Raw genomic sequence first — 27,174 nt, forward strand, 5'->3', positions numbered from 1 at the left:
GGAGGGGAGGGAGGAGGGGAGGGAGGGAGGGGAGTGAGGGAGGGAGGGAGGGAGAGAGCGGAGTGAGGGGAGGGAGCAGAGTGAGGGGAGGGAGGGAGGGAGGAGGGGAGGGAGGGAGGGGAGTGAGGGAGGGGGAGGGAGGGAGCGGAGTGAGGGGAGGGAGCAGAGTGAGGGGAGGAAGGGAGGGAGGGGAGTGAGGGAGGGAGGGGAGGAGGGGAGGGAGGGAGGGGAGTGAGGGAGTGAGGGAGGGAGGGAGGGAGGGGAGGAGGGGGAGGGAGGGAGGGGAGGGAGGGAGGGGGAGTGAGGGAGTGAGGGAGGGAGGGGAGGAGGGGAGGGAGGGGAGGGAGGGAGGGAGGGAGGGAGAGAGAGAGAGAGAGAGAGGGGGGAGACTACTCCTGTACATTAAACCCATCTGTCAATCATCTTACCTTGGTCATTAGACCTGTGCTGGAGCTACTGCTAGTGCATTGAATACTAAAAACCGATTGAATAAATGTTCCTTCTTTCTTTCTTTCTCTCTTTCTTTCTTTCTTTCTTTCTTTCTTTCCCGCCCTCTCTCCCTCCCTCCCTAGGGGTGGTGTATGGTTATATATATCTCTCTCTCCCTCCCTAGGGGTGGTATATGGTTATATATATATATATCTCTCTCCCTCCCTAGGGGTGGTATATGGTTATATACATCTCTCTCTCCCTCCCTAGGGGTGGTGTATGGTTATATATATATATATATCTCTCTCCCTCCCTAGGGGTGGTGTATGGTTATATATATATATATATCTCTCTCCCTCCCTAGGGGTGGTGTATGGTTATATATATATATCTCTCTCCCTCCCTAGGGGTGGTGTATGGTTATATATATCTCTCTCTCCCTCCCTAGGGGTGGTGTATGGTTATATATATATATATATATATATATATATCTCCCTCCCTAGGGGTGGTGTATGGTTATATATATATATTTATCTCTCTCCCTTCCTAGGGGTGGTGTATGGTTATATATATATATCTCTCTCTCCCTCCCTAGGGGTGGTGTATGGTTAGATATATATATATATATCTCCCTCCCTAGGGGTGGTGTATGGTTATATATATATATATATATCTCTCTCTCCCTAGGGGTGGTGTATGGTTATATATATAATATATCTCTCTCCCTAGGGGTGGTGTATGGTTATATATATATATATATATCTCTCTCCCTAGGGGTGGTGTATGGTTATATATATATATCTCTCTCCCTCCCTAGGGGTGGTGTATGGTTAGATATATATATATATCTCCCTCCCTAGGGGTGGTGTATGGTTATATATATCTCTCTCTCCCTCCCTAGGGGTGGTGTATGGTTATATATATATATATCTCTCTCCCTAGGGGTGGTGTATGGTTATATATATATATATATCTCTCCCTCCCTAGGGGTGGTGTATGGTTATATATATATATATCTCTCTCCCTAGGGGTGGTGTATGGTTATATATATATATATCTCTCTCTCCCTAGGGGTGGTGTATTGTTATATATATATATCTCTCTCTCCCTAGGGGTGGTGTATGGTTATATATATATATATCTCTCTCTCCCTAGGGGTGGTGTATGGTTATATACATATATCTCTCTCTCCCTAGGGGTGGTGTATGGTTATATATATATATATCTCTCCCTCCCTAGGGGTGGTGTATGGTTATACATATCTCTCTCTCTCCCCTCCCTAGGGGTGGTGTATGGTTATATATATATATCTCTCCCTAGGGGTGGTGTATGGTTATATATATATATATCTCTCTCTCCCTCCCTAGGGGTGGTGTATGGTTATATATATCTCTCTCTCTCTCACTCCCTAGGGGTGGTGTATGGTTATATATATATATCTCTCTAGGGGTGGTGTATGGTTATATATATCTATCTCTCCCTCCCTAGGGGTGGTGTATGGTTATATATATCTATATCTCTCTCCCTCCCTAGGGGTGGTGTGTGGTTATATATATATCTCTCTCTCCCTCCCTAGGGGTGGTGTATGGTTATATATATATATATCTCTCTCCCTCCCTAGGGGTGGTGTATGGTTATATAGCTATATCTCTCTCTCCCTCCCTAGGGGTGGTGTATGGTTATATATATATATATCTCTCTCCCTCCCTAGGGGTGGTGTATGGTTATATAGATATCTCCCTCCCTAGGGGTGGTGTATGGTTATATATATATATCTATATCTCCCTCCCTAGGGGTGGTGTATGGTTATATATATATATCTCTTCTCCTCCCTAGGGGTGGTGTATGGTTATATATATATATATATCTCTCTCCCTCCCTAGGGGTGGTGTATGGTTATATATATATATATATATATATATATATCTCCCTCCCTAGGGGTGGTGTATGGTTATATATATATATAGGGGTATATATATATATATATCTCCCTCCCTAGGGGTGGTGTATGGTTATATATATATATATATATATCTCCCCTCCCTAGGGGTGGTGTATGGTTATATATATATATATATATATATCTCCTCCCTAGGGGTGGTGTATGGTTATATATATATATCTCTCCCCCCCTAGGGGTGGTGTATGGTTAGATATATATATATATATATCTCCCTCCCTAGGGGTGGTGTATGGTTATATATATATATCTCTCCTCCCCTAGGGGTGGTGTATGGTTATATATATATATCTCTCTCCCCTAGGGGTGGTGTATGGTTATATATATATATCTCTTCTCCTCCCTAGGGGTGGTGTATGGTTATATATATATATCTCTCTCCCTAGGGGTAGTGTATGATTATATATATATATATCTCTCTCCCTCCCTAGGGGTGGTGTATGGTTATATATATATATATCTCTCCCCTCCCTAGGGGTGGTGTATGGTTATATATATATATATCTCTCTCCCTAGGGGTGGTGTATGGTTATATATATATATATCTCTCTCTCCCTAGGGGTGGTGTATGGTTATATATATATATCTCTCTCTCCCTAGGGGTGGTGTATGGTTATATATATATATATCTCTCTCCCCTAGGGGTGGTGTATGGTTATATACATATATCTCTCTCTCCCTAGGGGTGGTGTATGGTTATATATATATATATCTCTCTCTCCCTAGGGGTGGTGTATGGTTATATACATATATCTCTCTCTCCCTAGGGGTGGTGTATGGTTATATATATCTCTCTCTCTCTCCCTCCCTAGGGGTGGTGTATGGTTATATATATATATATCTCTCTCCCTCCCTAGGGGTGGTGTATGGTTATATATATATATCTCTCTCCCTCCCTAGGGGTGGTGTATGCTTATATATATATATATCTCTCTCTCCCTCCCTAGGGGTGGTGTATGGTTATATATATATATATATCTCTCTTCTCCTCCCTAGGGGTGGTGTATGGTTATATATATCTCTCTCTCCCTCCCTATGGGTGGTGTATGGTTATATATATATATATATCTCTCTCTCTCCCTAGGGGTGGTGTATGGTTATATATATATATATATATATATATATATCTCCCTCCCTAGGGGTGGTGTATGGTTATATATATATATATATAAATCTCTCTTCTCCTCCCTAGGGGTGGTGTATGGTTATATCTATATATACATATTTATTTATCTCTCTCTCCCTCCCTAGGGGTGGTGTATGGTTATATATATATATATATATATATATATATATATATATATATATATATATATATATATTTATTTATCTCTCTCCCTCCCTAGGGGTGGTGTATGGTTATATCTATATATATATATCTCTCCCTCCCTAGGGGTGGTGTATGGTTATATATATATATATATATATATATTATATTTTATCTCTCTCCCTCCCTAGGGGTGGTGTATGGTTATATATATATATATATATATATCTCCCTCCCTAGGGGTGGTGTATGGTTATATATATATATATCTCTTCTCCTCCCTAGGGGTGGTGTATGGTTATATCTATATATATATATATTTATTTATCTCTCTCCCTCCCTAGGGGTGGTGTATGGTTATATCTATATATATATATATCTCTCCCTCCCTAGGGGTGGTGTATGGTTATATATATATATATCTCTCCCTCCCTAGGGGTGGTGTATGGTTATATATATATATATATATCTCTCTCCCTCCCTAGGGGTGGTGTATGGTTATATATATATATATATCTCCCTCCCTTGGGGTGGTGTATGGTTATATATATATATATCTCTCCCTCCCTAGGGGTGGTGTATGGTTATATATATATATATCTCTCTCTCCCTAGGGGTGGTGTATGGTTATATATATATATATCTCTCTCCCTCCCTAGGGGTGGTGTATGGTTATATATATATATATATATATATCTCTCCCTAGGGGTGGTGTATGGTTATATATATATATATCTCTCTCCCTCCCTAGGGGTGGTGTATGGTTAGATATATATATATATATCTCCCTCCCTAGGGGTGGTGTATGGTTATATATATATATCTCTCTCTCTCCCTAGGGGTGGTGTATGGTTATATATATATATCTCTCTCTCCCTAGGGGTGGTGTATGGTTATATATATATATATCTCCCTCTCCCTAGGGGTTGTTTATGGTTATATATATATATATATATCTCCCTCTCCCTAGGGGTGGTGTATGGTTATATATATATCTCTCTCTCCCTAGGGGTGGTGTATGGTTATATATATATATATCTCTCTCTCCCTAGGGGTGGTGTATGGTTATATATATATATATCTCTCTCTCCCTAGGGGTGGTGTATGGTTATATATATATATATCTCCCTAGGGGTGGTGTATGGTTATATATATATATATATATCTCTCTCCCTAGGGGTGGTGTATGGTTATAAGGGCTTGCTGCTGCTCCTTGGGATTTTTCTGGCTTATGAGACCAAGTCTATATCAACAGAGAAGATCAACGACCACCGTGCTGTGGGCATGGCCATCTACAACGTCTCAGTAAGTCTTTCTGTGTCTGAGTGTGTCTTTGGCCAGTGTCTATATCAACATAGAAGATCAACGACCACTGTGCTCTCTTGTATCTCTCTCTCTTGCTCTTGTCTTCGCTCTGTCTCTCTCTCTCTCTCTCTCTTTCTCCATGACTCTCTCTCTCTCTCCCCCCACCCTTTGTTTAATGCTGTGACAATGCCTGGCTCTCTGTCCTTGGTGGTCCCCTGTGGCTCTGCTCAACTCCAGCCCTACCGCTCACCCCTAATGAGGAGCTGGAGCTGGCTAGTGGGGATTTCAGCATGGGAGCTGTCCTAAATGACAGCACAGCCATGACGCTGTATGCATGGACACTGTGTGTGTGTGTGTGTGTGTGTGCACCCTATGTGCTGTGTGTGTTGTGATGTACAGTATCTGTTAACAGACAACAGAGGAGAGGCAGCAGAGAGGATGGGCGGTAGAAGGTAGTAACTAGGGCCTCTTCCCTTCCTCATCAGGGGGAATAAAGTCACACGTCAGGTCTTCTGTGTTTTGTGTGTGTGTGTGTGTGTCTGTCTAACCATCTATCCCTCTACTGTAACATCGTAGAGAGAGAAGAGAGAAGAGAGAGAGAGAGAGAGATTCATGTCTCTGGAGGGTTTAATCTGGCCTGTACTGTGTGAATCCCTCTCGACAGACATTCTCCTCCTCCAGTGATCTTCAAAGAACGACTCATATTTATCTCTCTATTACCACAACCGTTTCTGTCCTAAAACAAAAAATAAATGCAAAAAAATACAAAATAAATACTTCTAACATGTGTGCCAATTTGGAAGACTTAAGTGTGGTCGTTCACTGTTTGGTATTGAGTCTGGACATAGAAAACCACTGTCCCTCGTGCCAGTTCAGAACTGCACCGCGGCGGTGACACAGCATTTTCATCAAGAGTGTTGTCCCCTCTATGGCGGATTTCCTGTTTTCCAATTTCCATCGTTGTATTTTAATTCATCTCCGAGGATTACCCATTATGTATTGAACCCAATTTAAGCTCAAGCTGACTGAGAGAATTGCAAATTGGCGCTGGAGAGAAAATGGAGAAGAGAATCCTGTTCTCCTCTCTCTCTCTCGCTTTCTCTCTCTCTCTGTGTCTCTCTCTCTCTCTCTCTCGCTTTCTCTCTCTCGCTTTCTCTCTCTCTCGCTTTCTCTCTCTCTCTCGCTCTCTCTCGCTCTCTCTCTCTCTCTGTGTCTCTCTCTCTCTCTGTCTCTCTCTCTCTCTCTGTGTCGCTCTCTCTCTCTCTCTCTCTCTCTGTCTCTCTCTCTCTGTGTCTCTCGCTCTCTCTGTGTCGCTCTCTCTCTCTCTCTCTGTCTCTCTCGCTCTCTCTCGCTCTCTCTCGCTCTCCCTCTCTCTCTCTCTCTCTCTCTCTCTCTCTCTCTCTCTCTCTCTCTCTCTCTCTCTCTCTCTCTCTCTCTCTCTCTCTCTCTCTCGCTCTCTCTCTCTCTCTCTCTCTCGCTCTCTCTCTGGCCTTGTGATGAATGGTGTCCCAGTGATCCCCCTTCTATGTAAAAACTAATGAGACTGATTCCACCACCACCACCACCATCTGCTGAAGTGGCCAGGCACTCACATCTATTTATCGTAGACCCTACAAGAATGGGAGCAAAGAGAGGTGCCCACCTGCTCATTTCTGGAACTAAATGAAGACGATCAAATTAATTAAAGATGAATCAAAGGGGAGCAGTCAGGGCTAATCAGCTCCTCCCCCCCCCCCCTAAAAAAATAACAAGTGGAGGGGAAAAATAGGAAATGAGACCAAGGAGGAATCAAGGTGAAATTAATTGGAACAATTCTGGAAGAATTTAAATTTGCTTCCCAAATGGCATCCTATTCCCAATGTATTGTGCACTACTATTTGTTACCAGGCCTCTATATGGAATAGGGTGCACTGTGGATTGTATTTGTACCCTGAGATTGTCGTCCTTTCCTTCTGTGACCTGTCCGCTGTGATTAATGACTCGACAGAGAAAATAATCGCATCAGTTTAACGGCAGGGTTAGTTTTTCCATTTGCCAGTCTGGATGAGATTTTGCAGGTTTTGGAGGAGAGATGACTGTTGGTCAATATGTATCGATTACTGTCCCCCTCTCTGTCCTGTCTCTCTTCCCTCATTTTTCACACTCCCATTTTTCATTCCTCTCTCTCTCTCTCTCTCTCTCTCTCTCACTCCATCTATCTCTCTCCTCCTACCCCTTCCTCTGTCTCACTCTATGTCTCTCCCCTCTATCTCTCCCCCATCCTCCCTACAGGTGTTGTGTATGATCACGGCTCCTGTCACCATGATCTTGTCCTCGCAGCAGGACGCCTCGTTTGCCTTCGCCTCCCTGGCCATCGTCTTCTCCGTCTACATCACCCTGGTGGTGCTCTTTGTCCCCAAGGTAGAATGACAGTCTGTCTCTGTGGTACAGTAACAGCTTCAGTCAGTAACTACAGTCTGTCTGTTACAGTACCTGTGTTAACATATTGTGTACCAGTGAGCACCAGCTCAATTCAAGCACTGTGTATGCATTTCTATGGTAGTACTCTGTAAATGGTTCAGTACAGATTGTTTGTCTCTATGGTGATACTGTAGATGTTTCAGTACAGATTGTTTGTCTCTATGGTGATACTGTAGATGTTTCAGTACAGATTGTTTGTCTCCATGGTGATACTGTAGATGTTTCAGTACAGATTGTTTGTCTCCATGGTGATACTGTAGATGTTTCAGTACAGATTGTTTATCTCTATGGTAGTACTCTGTAGATGTTTCAGTACAGATTGTTTGTCTCCATGGTGATACTGTAGATGTTTCAGTACAGATTGTTTATCTCCATGGTGATACTGTAGATGCGTCGTCTGATCACCCGAGGGGAGTGGCAGTCAGACACCCAGGAGACCGTGAAGACACAGGGCTCATCCACCAACAACAACGATGAGGAGAAGTCCAGACAGCTGGAGAGAGAGAATAAGGAACTTCAGAAGATCATTCAGGAGGTACAGGATCAGTTATGTTATACAGTAGGTATACAGTAGGCATAGGATCAGTTAGGGTATACAGTAGGTATAGGATCAGTTATGGTATACAGTAGGTATAGGATCAGTTATGGTATACAGTAGGTATAGGATCAGTTAGAGTATACAGTAGGTATAGGATCAGTTAGGGTATACAGTAGGTATAGGATCAGTTAGGGTATACAGTGGGTATAGGATCAGTTATGGTATACAGTAGGTATAGGATCAGTTAGGGTATACAGTGGGTATAGGATCAGTTAGGGTATACAGTGGGTATAGGATCAGTTAGAGTATACAGTAGGTATAGGATCAGTTAGAGTATACAGTAGGTATAGGATCAGTTATGTTATACAGTAGGTATAGGATCAGTTAGGGTATACAGTAGGTATAGGATCAGTTAGGGTATACAGTAGGTATAGGATCAGTTATGTTATACAGTAGGTATAGGATCAGTTATGGTATACAGTAGGTATAGGATCAGTTAGGGTATACAGTAGGTATAGGATCAGTTAGGGTATACAGTAGGTATAGGATCAGTTAGAGTATACAGTAGGTATAGGATCAGTTAGAGTATACAGTAGGTATAGGATCAGTTATGGTATACAGTAGGTATAGGATCAGTTAGAGTATACAGTAGGTATAGGATCAGTTAGGGTATACAGTAGTATACAGTAGGTATAGGATCAGTTAGGGTATACAGTAGGTATAGGATCAGTTAGGGTATACAGTAGGTATAGGATCAGTTAGGGTATACAGTAGGTATAGGATCAGTTAGGGTATACAGTAGGTATAGGATCAGTTAGGGTATACAGTAGGTATAGGATCAGTTAGGTATACAGTAGGTTATGTATAGGATCAGTTAGGGTATACAGTAGGTATAGGATCAGTTATATACAGGGTATAGGATCAGTTAGGGTATACAGTAGGTATATACAGGATCAGGGTATAGTAGGTATAGGATCAGTTACAGTAGGTATAGGATCAGTTAGGTATACAGTAGGTATAGGATCAGTTAGAGTATACAGTAGGTATAGGATCAGTTAGTTACAGTAGGTATAGGATATACAGTAGGTATAGGATCAGTTAGGGTATACAGTATACAGTAGGTATAGGATCAGTTAGAGTATACAGTAGGTATACAGTTAGGTATATAGGATCAGTTAGGTATAGTAGGGTATAGGATCAGTTAGGTATACAGTAGGTATAGGATCAGTTAGAGTATACAGTAGGTATAGGATCAGTTAGGGTATACAGTAGGTATAGGATCAGTTATGGTATACAGTAGGTATAGGATCAGTTAGGGTATACAGTAGGTATAGGATCAGTTAGGGTATACAGTAGGTATAGGATCAGTTAGGGTATACAGTAGGTATAGGATCAGTTAGGGTATACAGTAGGTATAGGATCAGTTAGTTATACAGTATATAGGATAGTTAGGATCAGTTAGTATAGGATAGTTATGGTATACAGTAGGTATAGGATCAGTTAGTATACAGTAGGTATAGGATCAGTTAGGTATACAGTAGGTATAGGATCAGTTAGGTATAGGATCAGTTATGGTATACAGTAGTATACAGTAGGTATAGGATCAGTTAGGTATAGGATCAGTTAGAGTATACAGTAGTATACAGTAGGTATAGGATCAGTTAGGGTATACAGTAGGTACAGGATCAGTTAGGGTATACAGTAGGTATAGGATCAGTTAGGGTATACAGTAGGTATAGGATCAGTTAGGGTATACAGTAGTATACAGTAGGTATAGGATCAGTTAGAGTATACAGTAGGTATAGGATCAGTTATGTTATACAGTAGGTATAGGATCAGTTATGTTATACAGTAGGTATAGGATCAGTTATGTTATACAGTAGGTATAGGATCAGTTATGTTATACAGTAGGTATAGGATCAGTTATGGTATACAGTAGGTATAGGATCAGTTATGGTATACAGTAGGTATAGGATCAGTTATGTTATACAGTAGGTATAGGATCAGTTAGGGTATACAGTAGGTATAGGATCAGTTAGGGTATACAGTAGGTATAGGATCAGTTATGGTATACAGTAGGTATAGGATCAGTTATGTTATACAGTAGGTATAGGATCAGTTAGGGTATACAGTAGGTATAGGATCAGTTAGGGGTATAGGATCAGTTATGGTATACAGTATAGGATCAGTTATGTTATACAGTAGGTATAGGATCAGTTAGGTATACAGTAGGTATAGGATCAGTTATACAGGTATACAGTAGGTATAGGATCAGTTAGGGTATACAGTAGGTATAGGATCAGTTATGGGTATACAGTAGGTATAGGATCAGTTATGGTATACAGTAGGTATAGGATCAGTTAGGTATACAGTAGGTATAGGATTAGGGTATACAGTAGGTATAGGATCAGTTAGGATCAGTATACAGTAGGTATAGGATCAGTTAGGGTATACAGTAGGTATAGGATCAGTTATAGTTACAGTAGGTACAGTAGGTATAGTAGGTATAGGATCAGTTAGGTATAGAGTAGGTATAGGATCAGTTAGGGTATACAGTAGGTATAGGATCAGTTAGGGTATACAGTAGGTATAGGATCAGTTAGAGTATACAGTAGTATACAGTAGGTATAGGATCAGTTAGGGTATACAGTAGGTATAGGATCAGTTAGGGTATACAGTAGGTATAGGATCAGTTAGGGTATACAGTAGGTATAGGATCAGTTAGGGTATACAGTAGGTATAGGATCAGTTATGGTATACAGTAGGTATAGGATCAGTTAGAGTATACAGTAGGTATAGGATCAGTTATGTTATACAGTAGGTATAGGATCAGTTATGGTATACAGTAGGTATAGGATCAGTTAGGTATACAGTAGGTATAGGATCAGTTAGAGTATACAGTAGGTATAGGATCAGTTAGAGTATACAGTAGGTATAGGATCAGTTAGAGTATACAGTAGGTATAGGATCAGTTAGAGTATACAGTAGGTATAGGATCAGTTAGGGTATACAGTAGGTATAGGATCAGTTAGAGTATACAGTAGGTATAGGATCAGTTAGAGTATACAGTAGGTATAGGATCAGTTAGAGTATACAGTAGGTATAGGATCAGTTATGGTATACAGTAGGTATAGGATCAGTTAGAGTATACAGTAGGTATAGGATCAGTTAGGGTATACAGTAGTATACAGTAGGTATAGGATCAGTTAGGGTATACAGTAGTATACAGTAGGTATAGGATCAGTTAGAGTATACAGTAGTATACAGTAGGTATAGGATCAGTTAGGGTATACAGTAGGTATAGGATCAGTTAGGGTATACAGTAGGTATAGGATCAGTTAGGGTATACAGTAGGTTAGGATCAGTTAGGTATACAGTAGGTATAGGATCAGTAGGATCAGGATCAGTTATACAGTAGGTATATACAGTAGGTATAGGATCAGTTATGTTATACAGTAGGTATAGGATCAGTTATGTTATACAGTAGGTATAGGATCAGTTATGTTATACAGTAGGTATAGGATCAGTTATGGTATACAGTAGGTATAGGATCAGTTATGGTATACAGTAGGTATAGGATCAGTTATGTTATACAGTAGGTATAGGATCAGTTAGGGTATACAGTAGGTATAGGATCAGTTATGTTATACAGTAGGTATAGGATCAGTTATGGTATACAGTAGGTATAGGATCAGTTATGTTATACAGTAGGTATAGGATCAGTTAGGGTATACAGTAGGTATAGGATCAGTTAGGGTATACAGTAGGTATAGGATCAGTTAGGTTATACAGTAGGTATAGGATCAGTTAGGGTATACAGTAGGTAGGATCAGTTAGGTAGGTATAGGATCAGTTATGGTATACAGTAGGTATAGGATCAGTTATGGTATACAGTAGGTATAGGATCAGTTATGGTATACAGGGTATAGGATCAGTAGGTAGGTATAGGATCAGTTAGGTATACAGTAGGTATAGGATCAGTAGGTATAGGGTATAGGATCAGTTAGGGTATACAGTATACAGTAGGTATAGGATCAGTTATGTTATACAGTAGGTATAGGATCAGTTAGGGTATACAGTAGGTATAGGATCAGTTAGGGTATACAGTAGTATACAGTAGGTATAGGATCAGTTAGAGTATACAGTAGGTATAGGATCAGTTAGAGTATACAGTAGGTATAGGATCAGTTAGAGTATACAGTAGGTATAGGATCAGTTAGAGTATACAGTAGGTATAGGATCAGTTAGAGTATACAGTAGGTATAGGATCAGTTAGGGTATACAGTAGTATACAGTAGGTATAGGATCAGTTAGGGTATACAGTAGTATACAGTAGGTATAGGATCAGTTATGTTATACAGTAGGTATAGGATCAGTTAGGGTATACAGTAGGTATAGGATCAGTTATGGTATACAGTAGGTATAGGATCAGTTAGGGTATACAGTAGGTATAGGATCAGTTAGGGTATACAGTAGGTATAGGATCAGTTATGGTATACAGTAGGTATAGGATCAGTTAGGGTATACAGTAGGTTGATGAGTAGAGACCAGAGCTTTGCCTAGTCAGATCATATGGTCAGAACAACTCCTTGCCCTAGTTAAAGGATAGCAGGTTATAATTTATTGAGTCGACTCATGTACTGGAGCAATCTCTGCATGGTGGTCACTATCTGGCATACCCACAAAGTCATACAACCCTATTTTAACCCTAACCTTAACCACATTGCTAAACCTAATGCCTTACCGTAACCTTAAATTAAGATATAAAAACTCATTTTATATTCTAATTCGTTTTTACGATACAGACAATTTTGACTTTGCAGCTGGCCCCTTGAGTTCTGCCTCCAGTGCAACACTTCTGACAATAAACATCAACCTGATTAAAGATAGGTCATCATTAACTTTGAATATTACACACTCTCTACTCTTCTCTCTCTTCTCTCTCTACTCTCTTCTCTCTCTCACCCTCTTCTCTCTCTCACACTCTTCTCTCTCTCTCTCTCTCTCTCTCCTCACTCTCTCTCTCTCTCACTCTCTCTCTCTTCTCTCTTTCTCTCTCTCACTCTCTTCTCTCTCTCTCTCTCTCTCTCTCTCTCTTCTTTCTTTCTTCTCTCCTTCTCTCCCTCCCCCTCTCTCTCTCTCTTTCTTTCTCTCTCCTCCCCCTCTCTCTTCTTTCTTTCTCTCGCTCTCCTCTCTCTCTCTCTCTCTCTCTCTCTCCACCCCCTCTCTCTCTCTCCTCCACCCCTCTCTCTCTCTCTCTCTCTCCTCCACCCCTCTCTCTCTCTCTCTCTCTCTCTCTCTCTCTCTCCTCCACCCTCTCTCTCTCTCTCCACCACCCTCTCTCTCTCTCTCTCTCTCTCTCTTTTCTCTCAATCACAGAAAGAAGAGAGGGTGTCAGAGCTGCGAAACCAGCTGGTGGAGCGACAAGCCCTCCGCTCCCGAAGACGACCCTCCACAGTCAACCAGAACCACAGCACGCCCCTTCTCCCTGTCCCCTCGAATGACCCCAAATCCCTCATTCCCCCACCGGGGTACCCCAACCCCACCTCAGACAACCACTCCCTCCCTCCATCATTCTCCAACTCCTCCAACCTCTATCAGCCCGATGGGAAGATCAGTAGAAACAACTGCCACACCAGCCGGTTACAGCTCCTCTACAAGTGATCTATAGGAGGAGAGGAAGAGTGTTGAAAGGGGGTATACGTTAGTGAATGAAGAATGAATGGAAGGCCAAGTAATCGGGTGAGGGGGTAAGAGACGGGGTAGAGGAAGGAAGAGAGGCAGTAACTAGGTGAGGTGGTGATCAGAGGGTTAGTGATAGGTGAGGTAGTGATCAGTAGTGATCTTTCTCTCTCTCTCTCTCTGGCTCATCACTCTCTCTGGCTCTATCACTCTCTCTGGCTCTATCACTCTCTCTGGCTCTATCACTCTCTCTGGCTCTATCACTCTCTCTGGCTCTCATCACTCTGGCTCTCACTCTCTCTGGCTCTCTCACTCTCATTCTCTCTCGCTCTCTCTCTCTTGCTCTCTCCCTCTCTCTGGCTCTCTCACTCTCATTCTCTCTCGCTCTCTCATTCTCTCTCGCTCTCTCTCTCTCGCTCTCTGGTGATCAGAGGGTTAGTGATAGGTGAGGTAGTGATCAGTAGTGATCTTTCTCTCTCTCTCTCTCTCTATCACTCTCTCTGGCTCTATCACTCTCTCTGGCTCTATCACTCTCTCTGGCTCTATCACTCTCTCTGGCTCTCTCACTCTCTCTGGCTCTATCACTCTCTCTGGCTCTCTCACTCTCTCTGGCTCTCTCACTCTCTCTCTCTCTCACTCTCTCTGGCTCTCTCACTCTCTCTGGCTCTATCACTCTCTCTGGCTCTATCACTCTCTCTGGCTCTCTCTCTCTGGCTCTCACACTCTCTGGCTCTCTCACTCTCATCACTCTCTCTGGCTCTCACTCTCTGGCTCTCACTCTCTCTGGCTCTATCACTCTCTCTGGCTCTCTTGGCTCTCTCACTCTCTCTGGCTTCACTCTCTCTCTGGCTCTCACTCTCTCTCTCTCTGGCTCTATCACTCTCTCTGGCTCTCACTCTCTCTGGCTCTCACTCTCTCTGGCTCTCTCACTCTCTCTGGCTCTATCACTCTCTCTGGCTCTCTCACTCTCTCTGGCTCTCTCACTCTCATTCTCTCTCGCTCTCTCTCTCTCTCTTGCTCTCTCGCTCTCTCATTCTCTCTCGCTCTCTCTCTCTTGCTCTCTCCCTCTCTCTGGCTCTCTCACTCTCATTCTCTCTCGCTCTCTCTCTTGCTCTCTCCCTCTCTCTGGCTCTATCACTCTCTCCGTCCTTCTGTCTCTCCCTCCCCCTGGTGTCCAATAAATGCAATCATTCCATATTTATTTGTTGAGAAATAAGAACAACACACGGTCTATAATTTCCGATAAAGTAAACAGTTCTGTGTCTTCTAAACCTTAGAGCATGATGCATTAATCAGCCACAAGGGGATTTGGTGTGTATATATTGAAGGTGTCTAGAGAGGAATAGAAGAGAGGTGCTAATGTTATGGGTGGCAGGGTAGCCTAGTGGTTAGAGCGTTGGACTAGTAAATGGAAGGTTGCAAGTTCAAACCGAGCTGACAAGGTACAAATCTGTCGTTCTGCCCCTGAACAGGCAGTTAATCCACTGTTCCTCAGCCATCATTGAAAATAATAATTTGTTCTTAACTGACTTACCTGGTAAAATAAAACAATTCTAAAAATGTATTATGCACCACTAATATGTGTATACTGCAGCACCTCGTACAATACAGGATAATCTGTAAGACGAGCTTGTGATTGTACAGAGACATCAAGACTGACCTGTTTGTCTTTGTCACAAACATTTACCAGATCTGCTGTCTATACAACTTCAACGTAAATCTCCAATCTATTTTTCCATCCCATGCAAAACGTATACTTATTCTTAAATGTCTTTATGTTTTAGAGGATCCATTTTCTCTTTTCAAGACACTGCTTTAGAGTTGGGATGTAATTCCAGCTGCAATTTCATCTGTTTGTGGGCTGCAGGCTTTTCGTCCTTCACTAGAAAGTGTTTAAATTGTCCTGATTGCAGCTAATGAAGCGTTGCCTGGCTGGGTAATTCATAAAGCTGAGCCTGAGCAACACTGAAACAGTTTGTTGTAATATTCGACCACAGCTGTTGTCGGAAGGGATTTCACAGATGATGAGACAGACAGAGGTGTCCAAAACGACAAGCCAGATAGGAATGTAAACTGGAGAAAACAGGTTTTAACTGGAAAATTCCCAGGTTTCCAGCAATCCTGGTTGGAAAATTCCCGGAATCAGGAAGGAATAAACTGGAAATTTAGAATCCTACAACTGGAATTTCTGGAAAACCTGGGAATTTGGGGAAAATTACCATTGTTTTGCAACCCTATAACAGGTCAAAACATAATATGATTAATGTGTTATATAATACAACTAACAGTCAAATACAATTTATTGTATTTTAGCCCTTCTGAACATTTGGCATTAGTCCAATGGTTAGAGCTCGGAGGAGGTAGTACTTTAAGATTGTGTAAAAAAAATAATCATTTATATATTGTTTTACCTTTTATTTAACTGGGGAAGTCAGAACAAATTCTTATTCTTATTTACCTACACCGGCCAAACCCGGACGACGCTGGGCCAATTGTGCGTCACTCTATGGGACTCCCAATCACAGCCGGTTGTGATTGGAACCAGGGTGTCTGTAGTGACCTCAAGCAGATGCAGCCTTAGACCACTGCATCACTCGGGAGCCCATAGGTTTTGCTGGACAAGCCGTACAAGTGTATACACACATTTATCCAACTTGTTTTCTTTTTTTCCCCCAGCTATAAGCTTTTAAATGTGTCCCAAGTGGCTCCCTATTCCCTATTTAGTGCACTAGGGCCCATTGGGTTCAGGTCAAAAGTAGTGTACTATATGTAGGGAATAGGGATACCATTTGGGATACCATTTGCCATTTGGGATACCGTTTAAATTGAATCACTGATGATCCAGTTACTTCCTCAATGACCCCTGCTATGACCCCTGCTCAATGACCCCTGCTTCCTCAATGACCCCTGCTTCCTCAATGACCCCTACACTTGCTATGTCTGAACTGTCACTTTAACTGTGCTTTAGCCAATTGCTAACCGCATTGACAACACTTAGGATATTCTTCCTAGCTATGAATTTTTGTTCACCATAAACCCGGTATTAGGTAAAACGTAACTCCTGGCATGTACTAAACTCCTCAAACAATATCAACGGTCAAATCTCCAAACCCTGTCATCAGCAGTTCTCTGTTTTGTTTTCTTGTTTTTTGCTGGTTCTGCTATATGGTTTCATCTGTTTTCTTGTTTTTTGCTGGTTCTGCTATATGGTTTCATCTGTTTTCTTGTAAAACAATGTCAAAGAGGAAGGAATTTTTAGCGCTGTAGTTTTTAGAGACAGACAGAAAGTAACACTTCCCCTAAATATTTTAGTCCAATGTGATGCCACTAGCACGTGACTGGGTGGGTGGGTGGGTGACTGGGTGGGTGGGTGACTGGGTGGGTGGGTGACTGGGTGGGTGGGTGGTTGGGTGACTGGTGGGTGGGTGACTGGGTGGGTGGGGGTGGGTGGGTACTGGGTGGGTGGGTGACTGGTTGGGTGGGTGACTGGGTGGGTGGGTGGGTGGCTGGGTGGGTGGGGCTGGGTGGGTGGGTGACTGGGTGGGTGGGTGACTGAGTGGGTGGGTGACTGGGTGGGTGGGTGACTGGGTGGGTGGGTGACTGGGTGGGTGGCTGCGTGGGTGACTGGTGGGTGGGTGACTGGTTGGCTGGCTGTGACTGGTGGGTGGGTGGCTGGGTGGGTGACTGGGTGGGTGGGTGACTGAGTGGCTGGCTGAGTGGGTGGCTGGGTGGGTGACTGAGTGGCTGGCTGGGTGACTGAGTGGGTGGGGTGACTAGTGGCTGGCTGACCAGGTCTGGGTGGGTGAGTGAGTGGCTTTGAGTGGGTGGCTGGGTGGGTGGCTGCGTAGGTGACTGACTTTAGGGTCCCTAGGGTGGACTAGATTATGAGCTTTGTGATGATGAGGAAAAACAATGTTGATTTAGACAGGCATAGGGCATAGTAGCGCATCTCCTCTTTGACCAGGTCTATAGCACCTGCTCAGTTCTACAGCACCTGCTCAGTTCTAGTAGTAGCACCTCTGCCAGGTCCCTAGGGTGGACAGCACCTCTTCTTTGTTGAGGAACAACAATGTTGATTTAGAAGGCAGTACAGCTCTCTCCCTTCTGGACCAGTAACAGCACCTCTGCTCAGTTCTAGTAACAGCACCTGCTCAGTTCTAGTAACAGCACCTCTGCTCAGTTCTAGTAACAGCACCTCCTCAGTTCTAGTAACAGCACCTCTGCTCAGTTCTAGTAATAGCACCTCTTCTCAGTTCTAGTAACAGCACCTCTGCTCAGTTCTAGTAACAGCACCTGCTCAGTTCTAGTAACAGCACCTGCTCAGTTCTAGTAACAGCACCTCTGCTCAGTTCTAGTAACAGCACTTCTACCCTCGTGTTCATTCACTAGACCCTAGTGTGGTACAGTATCCAGCTTGTTAAATGACTGTGATATGAGTTGTCTTGTTGTAAAGCACCTATGAATCTCTGAGTAGTACTTATGAAGCTGTTTATGTACGTGTTATAACGAGAACATTGTACAACCCAGTCCTCATGTCAGATCCTTTGTTTACAATCCATTATGGTGCCCGTCTGTACATATGGTTGTCAGTATTCTGTATGTAATGTATAATATATATAATGTATAGCGAGCTCTGTGTAGTCGGAATACTGTAATGATACCAGTGATGTTTATACAAAATGAGGATATGGACAATATTGACATTGTGTAAAATGATTATTATGATAAATGTATTATCTTGCTCATACATACGTAGTATACATATGGTATTTGAATTATATATATATATTAATATATATATACACACACACACACACACGACTGGTTAACATTTGAGATGTGAAATGCAAAAGGAGTGATTATATGATAAATAAAGTATGTTTTTATTTGCATAATATATGATGTTGGATAATAATAATAAATTTAACATAATACAATATTATGTATTATAACATGAAATATTCACATTGTGTTGTATGCGATGTTGGACATGTTGTGGTCTTTTTTGGTCGGAGTGTCAATCCAATAACGGAGATTGTGTTTATTAAGTCTATAATAATAATAATAATAGTTCATTGCCTGCAGATTGATAGATAAATATGTCCAGATTTACCACTTTGAGGAATATACAGAGCATCAATGACTACAGATTAAAGGACAGATCACGAATCACAAAGGACGTATGCTACCTTCACGCACACACACACACACACACCAAACACACACACACACACACACCAAACACGCACGCACGCACGCACACACACACCACACCACACATATATACACACACACACCACACCACACATATACACACACCACACATATGCACACACCACACACACACACACACACACACACACAAACATATATCACACACACACACACACCACACCACACATACACACACACACACACACACACAAACATATATCTACACACACACACACCACATATATCACACACACACACACACACACACACACACACACACACACACACACACACACACACACCAACATATATGCTACACACACACACACACACACACACACACACACACAAACATATATCTACACACACACACACACACACACACACACACACACACACACACACACACACACACACACACACACAAAACATATATCTACACACACACACACCACACACACATATACACACACACACACACACACACACACACACACCACACATATGCACTTCACACACACACACACACACCTTCCACACCTCCTGTCTTCACACACCTCCTGTCTTCCACACACACCACACACACACACCTCCTATCTTCCACTCCTCCTGTCTATACACACACACACACACCTGTCTTCACACACCTCCTAATCTTCCACTGGCTCCTGTCTTCTTACCTGTCCTTCTTCCACTCCTCCTGTCTTCCACTCCTCCTGTCTTCCACTCCTCCTGTCTTCCACTCCTCCTGTCTTCCACTCCTCCTGTCTTCCACTCCTCCTGTCTTCCACTCCTCCTGTCTTCCACTCCTCCTGTCTTCCACTCCTGTCTTTCACTCCTCCTGTCTTTCACTCCTCCTGTCTTCCACTCCTCCTGTCTTCCACTCCTCCTGTCTTTCACTCCTCCTGTCTTCCACTCCTCCTGTCTTCCACTCCTCCTGTCTTCCACTCCTCCTGTCTTCCACTCCTCCTGTCTTCCACTCCTCCTGTCTTTCACTCCTCCTGTCTTCCACTCCTCCTGTCTTCCACTCCTCCTGTCTTCCACTCCTCCTGTCTTCCACTCCTCCTGTCTTCCACTCCTCCTGTCTTCCACTCCTCCTGTCTTCCACTCCTCCTGTCTTCCACTCCTCCTGTCTTTCACTCCTCCTGTCTTTCACTCCTGTCTTTCACTCCTCCTGTCTTCCACTCCTCCTGTCTTCCACTCCTCCTGTCTTTCACTCCTTCCTTCTTTCTTATGAAGATTGTCCCTGAATCAGGGCCTCTGCCTAGATTCCCCAGGGCCTCTGCCTAGATTCCCCAGGGCCTCTGCCTGATTCCCCAGGGCCTCTGCCTGGATTCCCCAGGGCCTCTGCCTGGATTCCCCAGGGCCTCTGCCTAGATTCCCCAGGGCCTCTGCCTAGATTCCCCAGGGCCTCTGCCTGGATTCCCCAGGGCCTCTGCCTGGATTCCCCAGGGCCTCTGCCCAGATTCCCCAGGGCCTCTGCCTGGATTCCCCAGGGCCTCTGCCTAGATTCCCCAGGGCCTCTGCCTAGATTCCCCAGGGCCTCTGCCTGGATTCCCCAGGGCCTCTGCCTGGATTCCCCAGGGCCTCTGCCTAGATTCCCCAGGGCCTCTGCCTGGATTCCCCAGGGCCTCTGCCTGGATTCCCCAGGGCCTCTGCCTGATTCCCCAGGGCCTCTGCCTAGATTCCCCAGGGCCTCTGCCTAGATTCCCCAGGGCCTCTGCCTAGATTCCCCAGGGCCTCTGCCTGGATTCCCCAGGGCCTCTGCCTGGATTCCCCAGGGCCTCTGCCTGAGATTCCCCAGGGCCTCTGCCTAGATTCCCCAGGGCCTCTGCCTAGATTCCCCAGGGCCTCTGCCTGATTCCCCAGGGCCTCTGCCTAGATTCCCCAGGGCCTCTGCCTGGATTCCCCAGGGCCTCTGCCTGGATTCCCCAGGGCCTCTGCCTAGATTCCCCAGGCCTCTGCCTAGATTCCCCAGGGCCTCTGCCTGCCTAGATTCCCCAGGGCCTCTGCCTGCCTAGATTCCCCAGGGCCTCTGCCTAGATTCCCCAGGGCCTCTGCCTAGATTCCCTAGGGCCTCTGCCTAGATTGGAAACCGTACACTGATCTTGATAGTATCACTGATCTTTTTAAGAAGCTTTACGTTATCGGCCTCACGGCCTTCGTCAGAGCTTTTGTGAAAACAAAAACAAAACATCTCACAAAAGCTCTTTTTTCCTTCTTCCTTCCATCTTGTTCAACTGTTACCAGGCACCTGCAAAAAAAATGATTGCTCAGATGTGCGAGTGTCTTTTTGAATTTTGAGTCACATGTACAAGTACAGTGAAATAACTTATACATAACTATATACCGGGTGCCAGTACTACATGTACAGGGATACAAGTACAGAGAAATGCTGAACTCGTAAGACCGACATCAACAGCTCAGTAAGCTATATAGAGAGGAAGCTATATACAGGGTGCCAGTACTACATGTACAGGGATACTGGAGTAATTGAGGTAGATATGTAAATGTGTCCAGGGATTAGGAGAAAGTGACTGGTCGCAGAATAATTAATACTAATAATAATAGTAAACAGTATGGAAGTAGCATGTGTGTGTGTTTCAGTGTAGGCGTGATAGGCGGATATACATGGAAACAGGGCTATAAAGTGACTGGTAGCAGGAATATATACAGTATATATACTTATAGTATAATACTAATGGTAATATATACATGGAAACAGGGATGAAAGTGGTTATGGTGTGTTTGATGTGAAGCGTAGGAGCAGGAGATGGGTCGGATTAGGAGGAGATTGGTCTGAGCAGGAGATGGGTCGGATTAGGAGGAGCTGGGTCGGTTAGGAGGACTGGGTGGATTAGGAAACAGGGATGAAAGTGGTTAGGGTGGAGATGGATGGATTAGGAGGAGCTGAGTCGGATTAGGAGGAGCTGGGTCTGGAGCAGGAGCTGGGTCGGATTAGGAGGAGATGGGTCTAGCAGGAGGTGATGGGTCGGAGCAGGAGGAGATGGGTCTGAGCAGGAGGAGATGGGTCTGAGCAGGAGGAGATGGGTCGGAGCAGGAGGAGATGGGTCTGAGCAGGAGGAGATGGGTCTGAGCAGGAGGAGATGGGTCTGAGCAGGAGGTGATGGGTCTGAGCAGGAGGAGATTGGTCGCAGCAGGAGGAAAAGCGTGGGATAATTACCAGCAAAAGAAGCCCAGTAGCCCCACTCTGCTTGTGATGTCGTTGTTGCTAACTCCTACGCTTATCAGTCATGGCTCCGTTTGGAGAAGGGAGTTACCCTTGTCACTAACCACATTTGCTGTTGAGGAAGTGACTGCAATGGAAACAACCAGTGAGTTTATTTTAGGCAAGGTGCCCGTTGCAAATGTATGCTAATACAAATGAGATAAGATCAACAGAAGCGTTAATCATTCCATGAAAGCAGAGAGATAACTATTTTTAGGAAGTTGTGCTGATAGAAATTGCTACTATGACTCGATCACGATTTACAAGGTTTTTCCCAGTGCTAGAACCAGTTCAGCATTAGTTAAAGACGCTCAGAGTACGGTCATCTGACCAGTTATGAAATTCCTTTTGTAAAAGATCCAATACTTTAAAAATCCAATCCAATAATCCAATGCAGCGTGGCTGTAGAATCTCTAAATAGTTACTATCGTTAAGTGAAGTCAATGTTGCATAAACTGTTCATGAATGGTCATAATTGATTCACGTACAATAAATGTTTTGTACTTTCTGTATAATTTTATTGAGATATTGACTCAACAGCACAAGTCAAATAAATAAATAAATACAATAAAAATGACTCTATAAAATACAATTAAATAACATAACAATTAGGTATTAGACACTTCAAATAAATTAAATAAATTAAATAAATATGGTCAAATTCCATTTAAATAACATTATTATTATTAGACAACAATACAACTATAATGAACAAATAAATAATAAATAATAATAGTTATATTAATAAAAATAAATAATAAATAACAGCTATTAACAGCTATATTAATAAACAAAGAGAAAGAGAATGACATGATTAATTCAGAATCAATTGGAAACGTATTTTAACTTCTCAATAAGATCTAGCAGCATATATCAAAATGCCAAAAATACGTGGAATCGTCGTCAGAATTCCTTCGGAAAAATAAAAGGATATGGCGCGGTTGGGTTTGGGTGCTGTGGATGGCTGTTCAGCAGCAGGTTCTGAGAGTAACACTAGTTCAAGTACATAGTACTTTAACATTATAGAAATATGCTGCCGTGGTAACACCACGGCAACACATCTGTTGTACAATAAACCCCAAGTATATATAAACTGCTACAGTTTATATAGGTTGGTATAATTCCTCTAGCCTGATCCCCAGATCTGTTTGTGCTCCCGACTACTCCATGCTGTCGTGCAAGCCCATGTTTGGCATGTCAACGGGTGGCAAGAAGTGGCATGACGGCACAAACAGACTGGTACCCAGGCTATGATTCCTCATCTTTGACAGAAGAGTATAAAAGCATTGGCTTTAACATAAAACAACAATGCCTTAACCTCAGTCAACTTCAATAGATGAAACGCCCTGTGACTCCTATCAGGTAACCTTCCCGTATATTCGTCATGTAATTAGCTCCCCCCTCCAAAAGTTGAATCTTTCCCTCCACACTGTGGCCTGCATCCCAAATGGTGACCTATTCCCTGTATATAATTCACCCATAGAGCTCTTGTCAAAAAAGTATAGGGAATAGGTTGGCATTTGGGATGTAGCCTTCCTCTCTGTCGTCAGCCATTTTTGTCTGTCTTTACAAGGCAAACACGCCAAAGAAGTTCTTCCCAGCGCCACTCTCCAGATGGGGCAGAAGCCTGTTCTCTGTGACTGTCCGGAGCCTGTCTCCCTTCTCCAGGCTGAACACTGCTCCCATGTACACGGCATTATACCATTTTCCTTCACTCGCAGTCTCGCTGTTGGAAGACTTCTTACACACGGTGCGTACGGAGTTGAGCAGCGTCTGGTACTCCTTGTTGTCTTCGGTGCCGTAGCTTGGGGACCAGCGCGTGACCGTGTTACTCAGGTGAACCATGTCCTGGTTAGGGTGCTTGGGGTCGGCCTTGCAGCTGACGTGGAAAGAGACCTGGCTGTAGATAAAGTAGAGGCCCATCTGGGGAATAACAATTTCGTTGTTGTTGAGTTTAAGACCCCCCTGTGAGAATCCCTGGCCCTCGTCATCTGTCCACTCCACTGAGGACTTGTAATCACCATAGGTGTTGTATTCACCTAAAAGGGGAAGGGAGGAGAGAGAGAGAGAGGTCGGACATGAATATAATTCACTGTAGATATTGACTCATGGAGCACAACGACACACCTTCTATTGAGGCAAGTTGTAAATGAGCAGTTTCAAAAAGAGATGTCTTGACTTATATCGTATGTCAAACAGGCTTGATTCATTCACAGCATCTTATCCCATTTCAAGGTCAAGGGTCAAGTGTGAATTGATTTGCATATACTACATTTACATAGTGTGTTTCCAGACTATTCAACATGCAGAGAAGTTCTTTCCAGTTCTACTGTTGAAATGACGAACGCTTTTGTGCTGAAATGTGTCTCAAATGGCACTCGATCCCTGTTACATATGAGCCCTGGTCAAAACTAGTGCACTATAATAGGGAATAGGGTATTATTTAGGGGGTACAGACAGGCATTCCTGGATATAGTGTGCTCTTACCTTCTAGATGAATGGCAGCCTTTCTGTTTCCAGAGAGTTGTCTCAGGGTATGCTGAATTTCTGAGGAGGGAAGGAAGGAGATTTAGAAATGGTGACATCTTCACAAGCCGGGAATCTTCTCAAACCAACTACACGTGTGAGAGGTTTTTAAGAGCTTGCAAGAATGTATCTCAAATTGCACCCATATTCCCTATATAGTGCACTACTTTTGACCAGGGCCGATAGGAGGGGGGCGATAGGGCTCTGGTCATATGTAGTGCACTAAAATACAAATAGGATGCCCCCTTAGAATGCACCCTTTGTCAAGGGAGTAGCAGCATATGCATGTATATATATATAAATATACATATATATATATATATATACACATATAAATATATATATTGCAGTAGAACCTGACAGAAAAAAGGGATATGAACTCACCATCAGCTTTCTCGAAGTGATCTTGATCCTGAGGAAACGCGAAACGGAGATAAAAGAAAGAGTTAGTCCTGCGATCAGGTTTCATATCGATTATCAACAGGAGATATGAAATATACCGAGCTAATGCAGAAACATACAGAGGTTGACAGAGGATACAAATAAATGCAAAAGTTATGCCTAGATATATAGTGATATACCTGTATAGTGAATAAATACATATAAATAATTGCAAGGTAAAAAATACATGTAAAATGAAAGTCAATTTTTATTCGATCAAATTGCTGATGAAATACTCTTGATATTAGCACATCAAATGAGTTCAGATCCAGATCGATTTCAACTAGACATTGTGCCGTTAATAATAATTTAATAATAAATGATGATAAAAGATAAGATGTAACGGGATGTATGATCTCACCTTGGAGTGCCAGGTAAAGAAGAGTGCAGCTGAGACACACAGCGCCATGGCCAGCAGGGCACCACACAGCCTCCACCGTCGTGTGGACTTCTCCCGTACCAGGGTCACGGTCGGTGACACAGGGCCATTCTCCAAGTCCACCATCACTCTGCTGAAATCACCTTCCATCGTTTTACTAGAACTTTCTGCGGATCCCGGAGTGGAGACTTCCTTTACCTACTTAACCCAAGGCAGTATTCGAAGAGAGTTCAAGTAGCAGTTCAGCTCTTTTGCGGTCTAGAAGTTTGTAAAAAAATGTAGTGCTAAACTCCAGCAGTCTTATTAGAGGTTGTTTTGAAGGTAGTGATGCTCCTGCTGTGTTTGATGGACTGATACTCTGAGCGCTGCTGTTATATACACATGTAGCTTCTGGGAAACTCCAGTGATGTCAGTCAGAGTGGAGGCAAGCAGAGGAACAGAGAGTTGAGGGGAGGAGGCATGGGGACTGGTGTAATGGCTGGGGGAACCTGTGGCGTTTTTCACACTTGAAAAAAAAGAAGTTTCACACCCACACGCAGGAAGAGTAGCTATTGCATGCAAGAGCTACTGGGGATCCTAATAAACAAAACGAAAAACCCTGCATGCAGACACAGCTATCTTCCACTAACTCTCTCTCACACACATATCTCAAGTGACACCAAAGCGTATCTCTCCAACTTCATTTTTTACTCTGTTCCATATTGGGTTTTACTTTATGGGATTTTCTTGTCTCTCTTTCTTGGCATTTACATTTTCTGCCTTCATCTTCTGCATGTCCATTAGTATCAGCACTGGTGGCTGGTTTTAAGGACAAAGCAGTCTATTGAGCAACAGACAATGTTGTAATATCATTTTAGTATGATGTTTTTTATATAGATATATATAAAGGATGAAAGTAAATGTGTTTGTGTATGTAAATGATCACTTAATTTGGACTATACATTCTCACAAGCAAACATACTCGCTTGCCCTATGGACAAAGAAAGATGTGTCATGGCTGCTCTCTGCAATGGTATCATTTTCATTATGTTAATGTTGCATTTTGCACTTACAGTGCATTCAGGAAAGTACTCAGACCTCTTGACTTTTTCCACATTTTGTTAAGTTTCAGTCTTATTCCAAAATGGATTAAATAGTTTTTTTCCCACCTCAATCTACACACAATATCCCATAATGACGAAGCAAAAACAGATTTAGAAATTTCGGCAAATGTTTTTAAAAAATGATATCACATTTACATAAGTATTCAGGCCCTTTACACAGTATTTTGTTGAAGCACCTTTGGCAGTGATTACAGCTTTGAAGTTGTCTCTCTCTCCCTCCCCTCTCTGTCTCTCTCTCCCTCCCCTCTCCCTCCCCTTTCTCTCTCTTTGGCCGTTCATGTTTCATGTTTTTTCCACTAAACTGGAAATGAAATTGCACCGTGCATCTGCACTAGATTTAGCCTCTCACTGATCCCGTACTACAACTAATGTAGGCCTACAACACATTTGACACAATGGTTGTGGTATTTCACAGATATTTCTGTGAAATAATAGAGTTTGTCTGCACTATTGTCCCCCTCCCCCAAGTGTCTCCACAGCACTTACGTAGTCATTTAATTTTTTTTTTTTGCAGAGAAACTCTTCATTGTGCCGAATGCATTGTACATCAGTTGTGTACAACTTGAAGTGTGTACGGGGCCAACGTCTCGACAACACTCAGCGCTGTACTGTGTGAGTGACAGAGCCCGTTCACCCACAGA

At 43.1% G+C, this 27,174-nt stretch overlaps 2 protein-coding genes across 2 annotated transcripts in view; one reads left to right on the top strand and one right to left on the bottom strand.

The window, feature by feature from the left end:
* LOC112229197 (gamma-aminobutyric acid type B receptor subunit 1-like) overlaps window positions 1–13,834 on the top strand; it is a 306,296-nt gene extending 292,462 nt beyond the window's left edge. Inside the window, exons 21-24 of the mRNA XM_042310436.1 lie at window positions 4,834–4,961; window positions 7,233–7,361; window positions 7,810–7,956; window positions 13,339–13,834. Coding sequence (XP_042166370.1) covers window positions 4,834–4,961; window positions 7,233–7,361; window positions 7,810–7,956; window positions 13,339–13,623 — 689 coding nt within the window. The 3' untranslated portion in view covers window positions 13,624–13,834. The remainder of the gene's footprint in view (window positions 1–4,833; window positions 4,962–7,232; window positions 7,362–7,809; window positions 7,957–13,338) is intronic.
* A 9,652-nt stretch (window positions 13,835–23,486) lies between these two features.
* Window positions 23,487–26,007, bottom strand: LOC112238602 (tumor necrosis factor). Its single transcript, XM_024407165.2, has 4 exons — window positions 25,413–26,007; window positions 24,995–25,022; window positions 24,572–24,631; window positions 23,487–24,123 (listed from the first exon to the last, which is right to left on the bottom strand). Exons 1-4 carry the CDS (start codon window positions 25,578–25,580, stop codon window positions 23,651–23,653), a joined length of 729 nt encoding a protein of 242 aa, XP_024262933.1. The 5' UTR covers window positions 25,581–26,007; the 3' UTR covers window positions 23,487–23,650.
* Between the last annotated feature and the right edge of the window lie 1,167 nt (window positions 26,008–27,174).

The sequence above is a fragment of the Oncorhynchus tshawytscha genome, linkage group LG31, assembly GCF_018296145.1.
Source record: "Oncorhynchus tshawytscha isolate Ot180627B linkage group LG31, Otsh_v2.0, whole genome shotgun sequence".
Taxonomy (NCBI): Eukaryota; Metazoa; Chordata; class Actinopteri; order Salmoniformes; family Salmonidae; genus Oncorhynchus; species Oncorhynchus tshawytscha.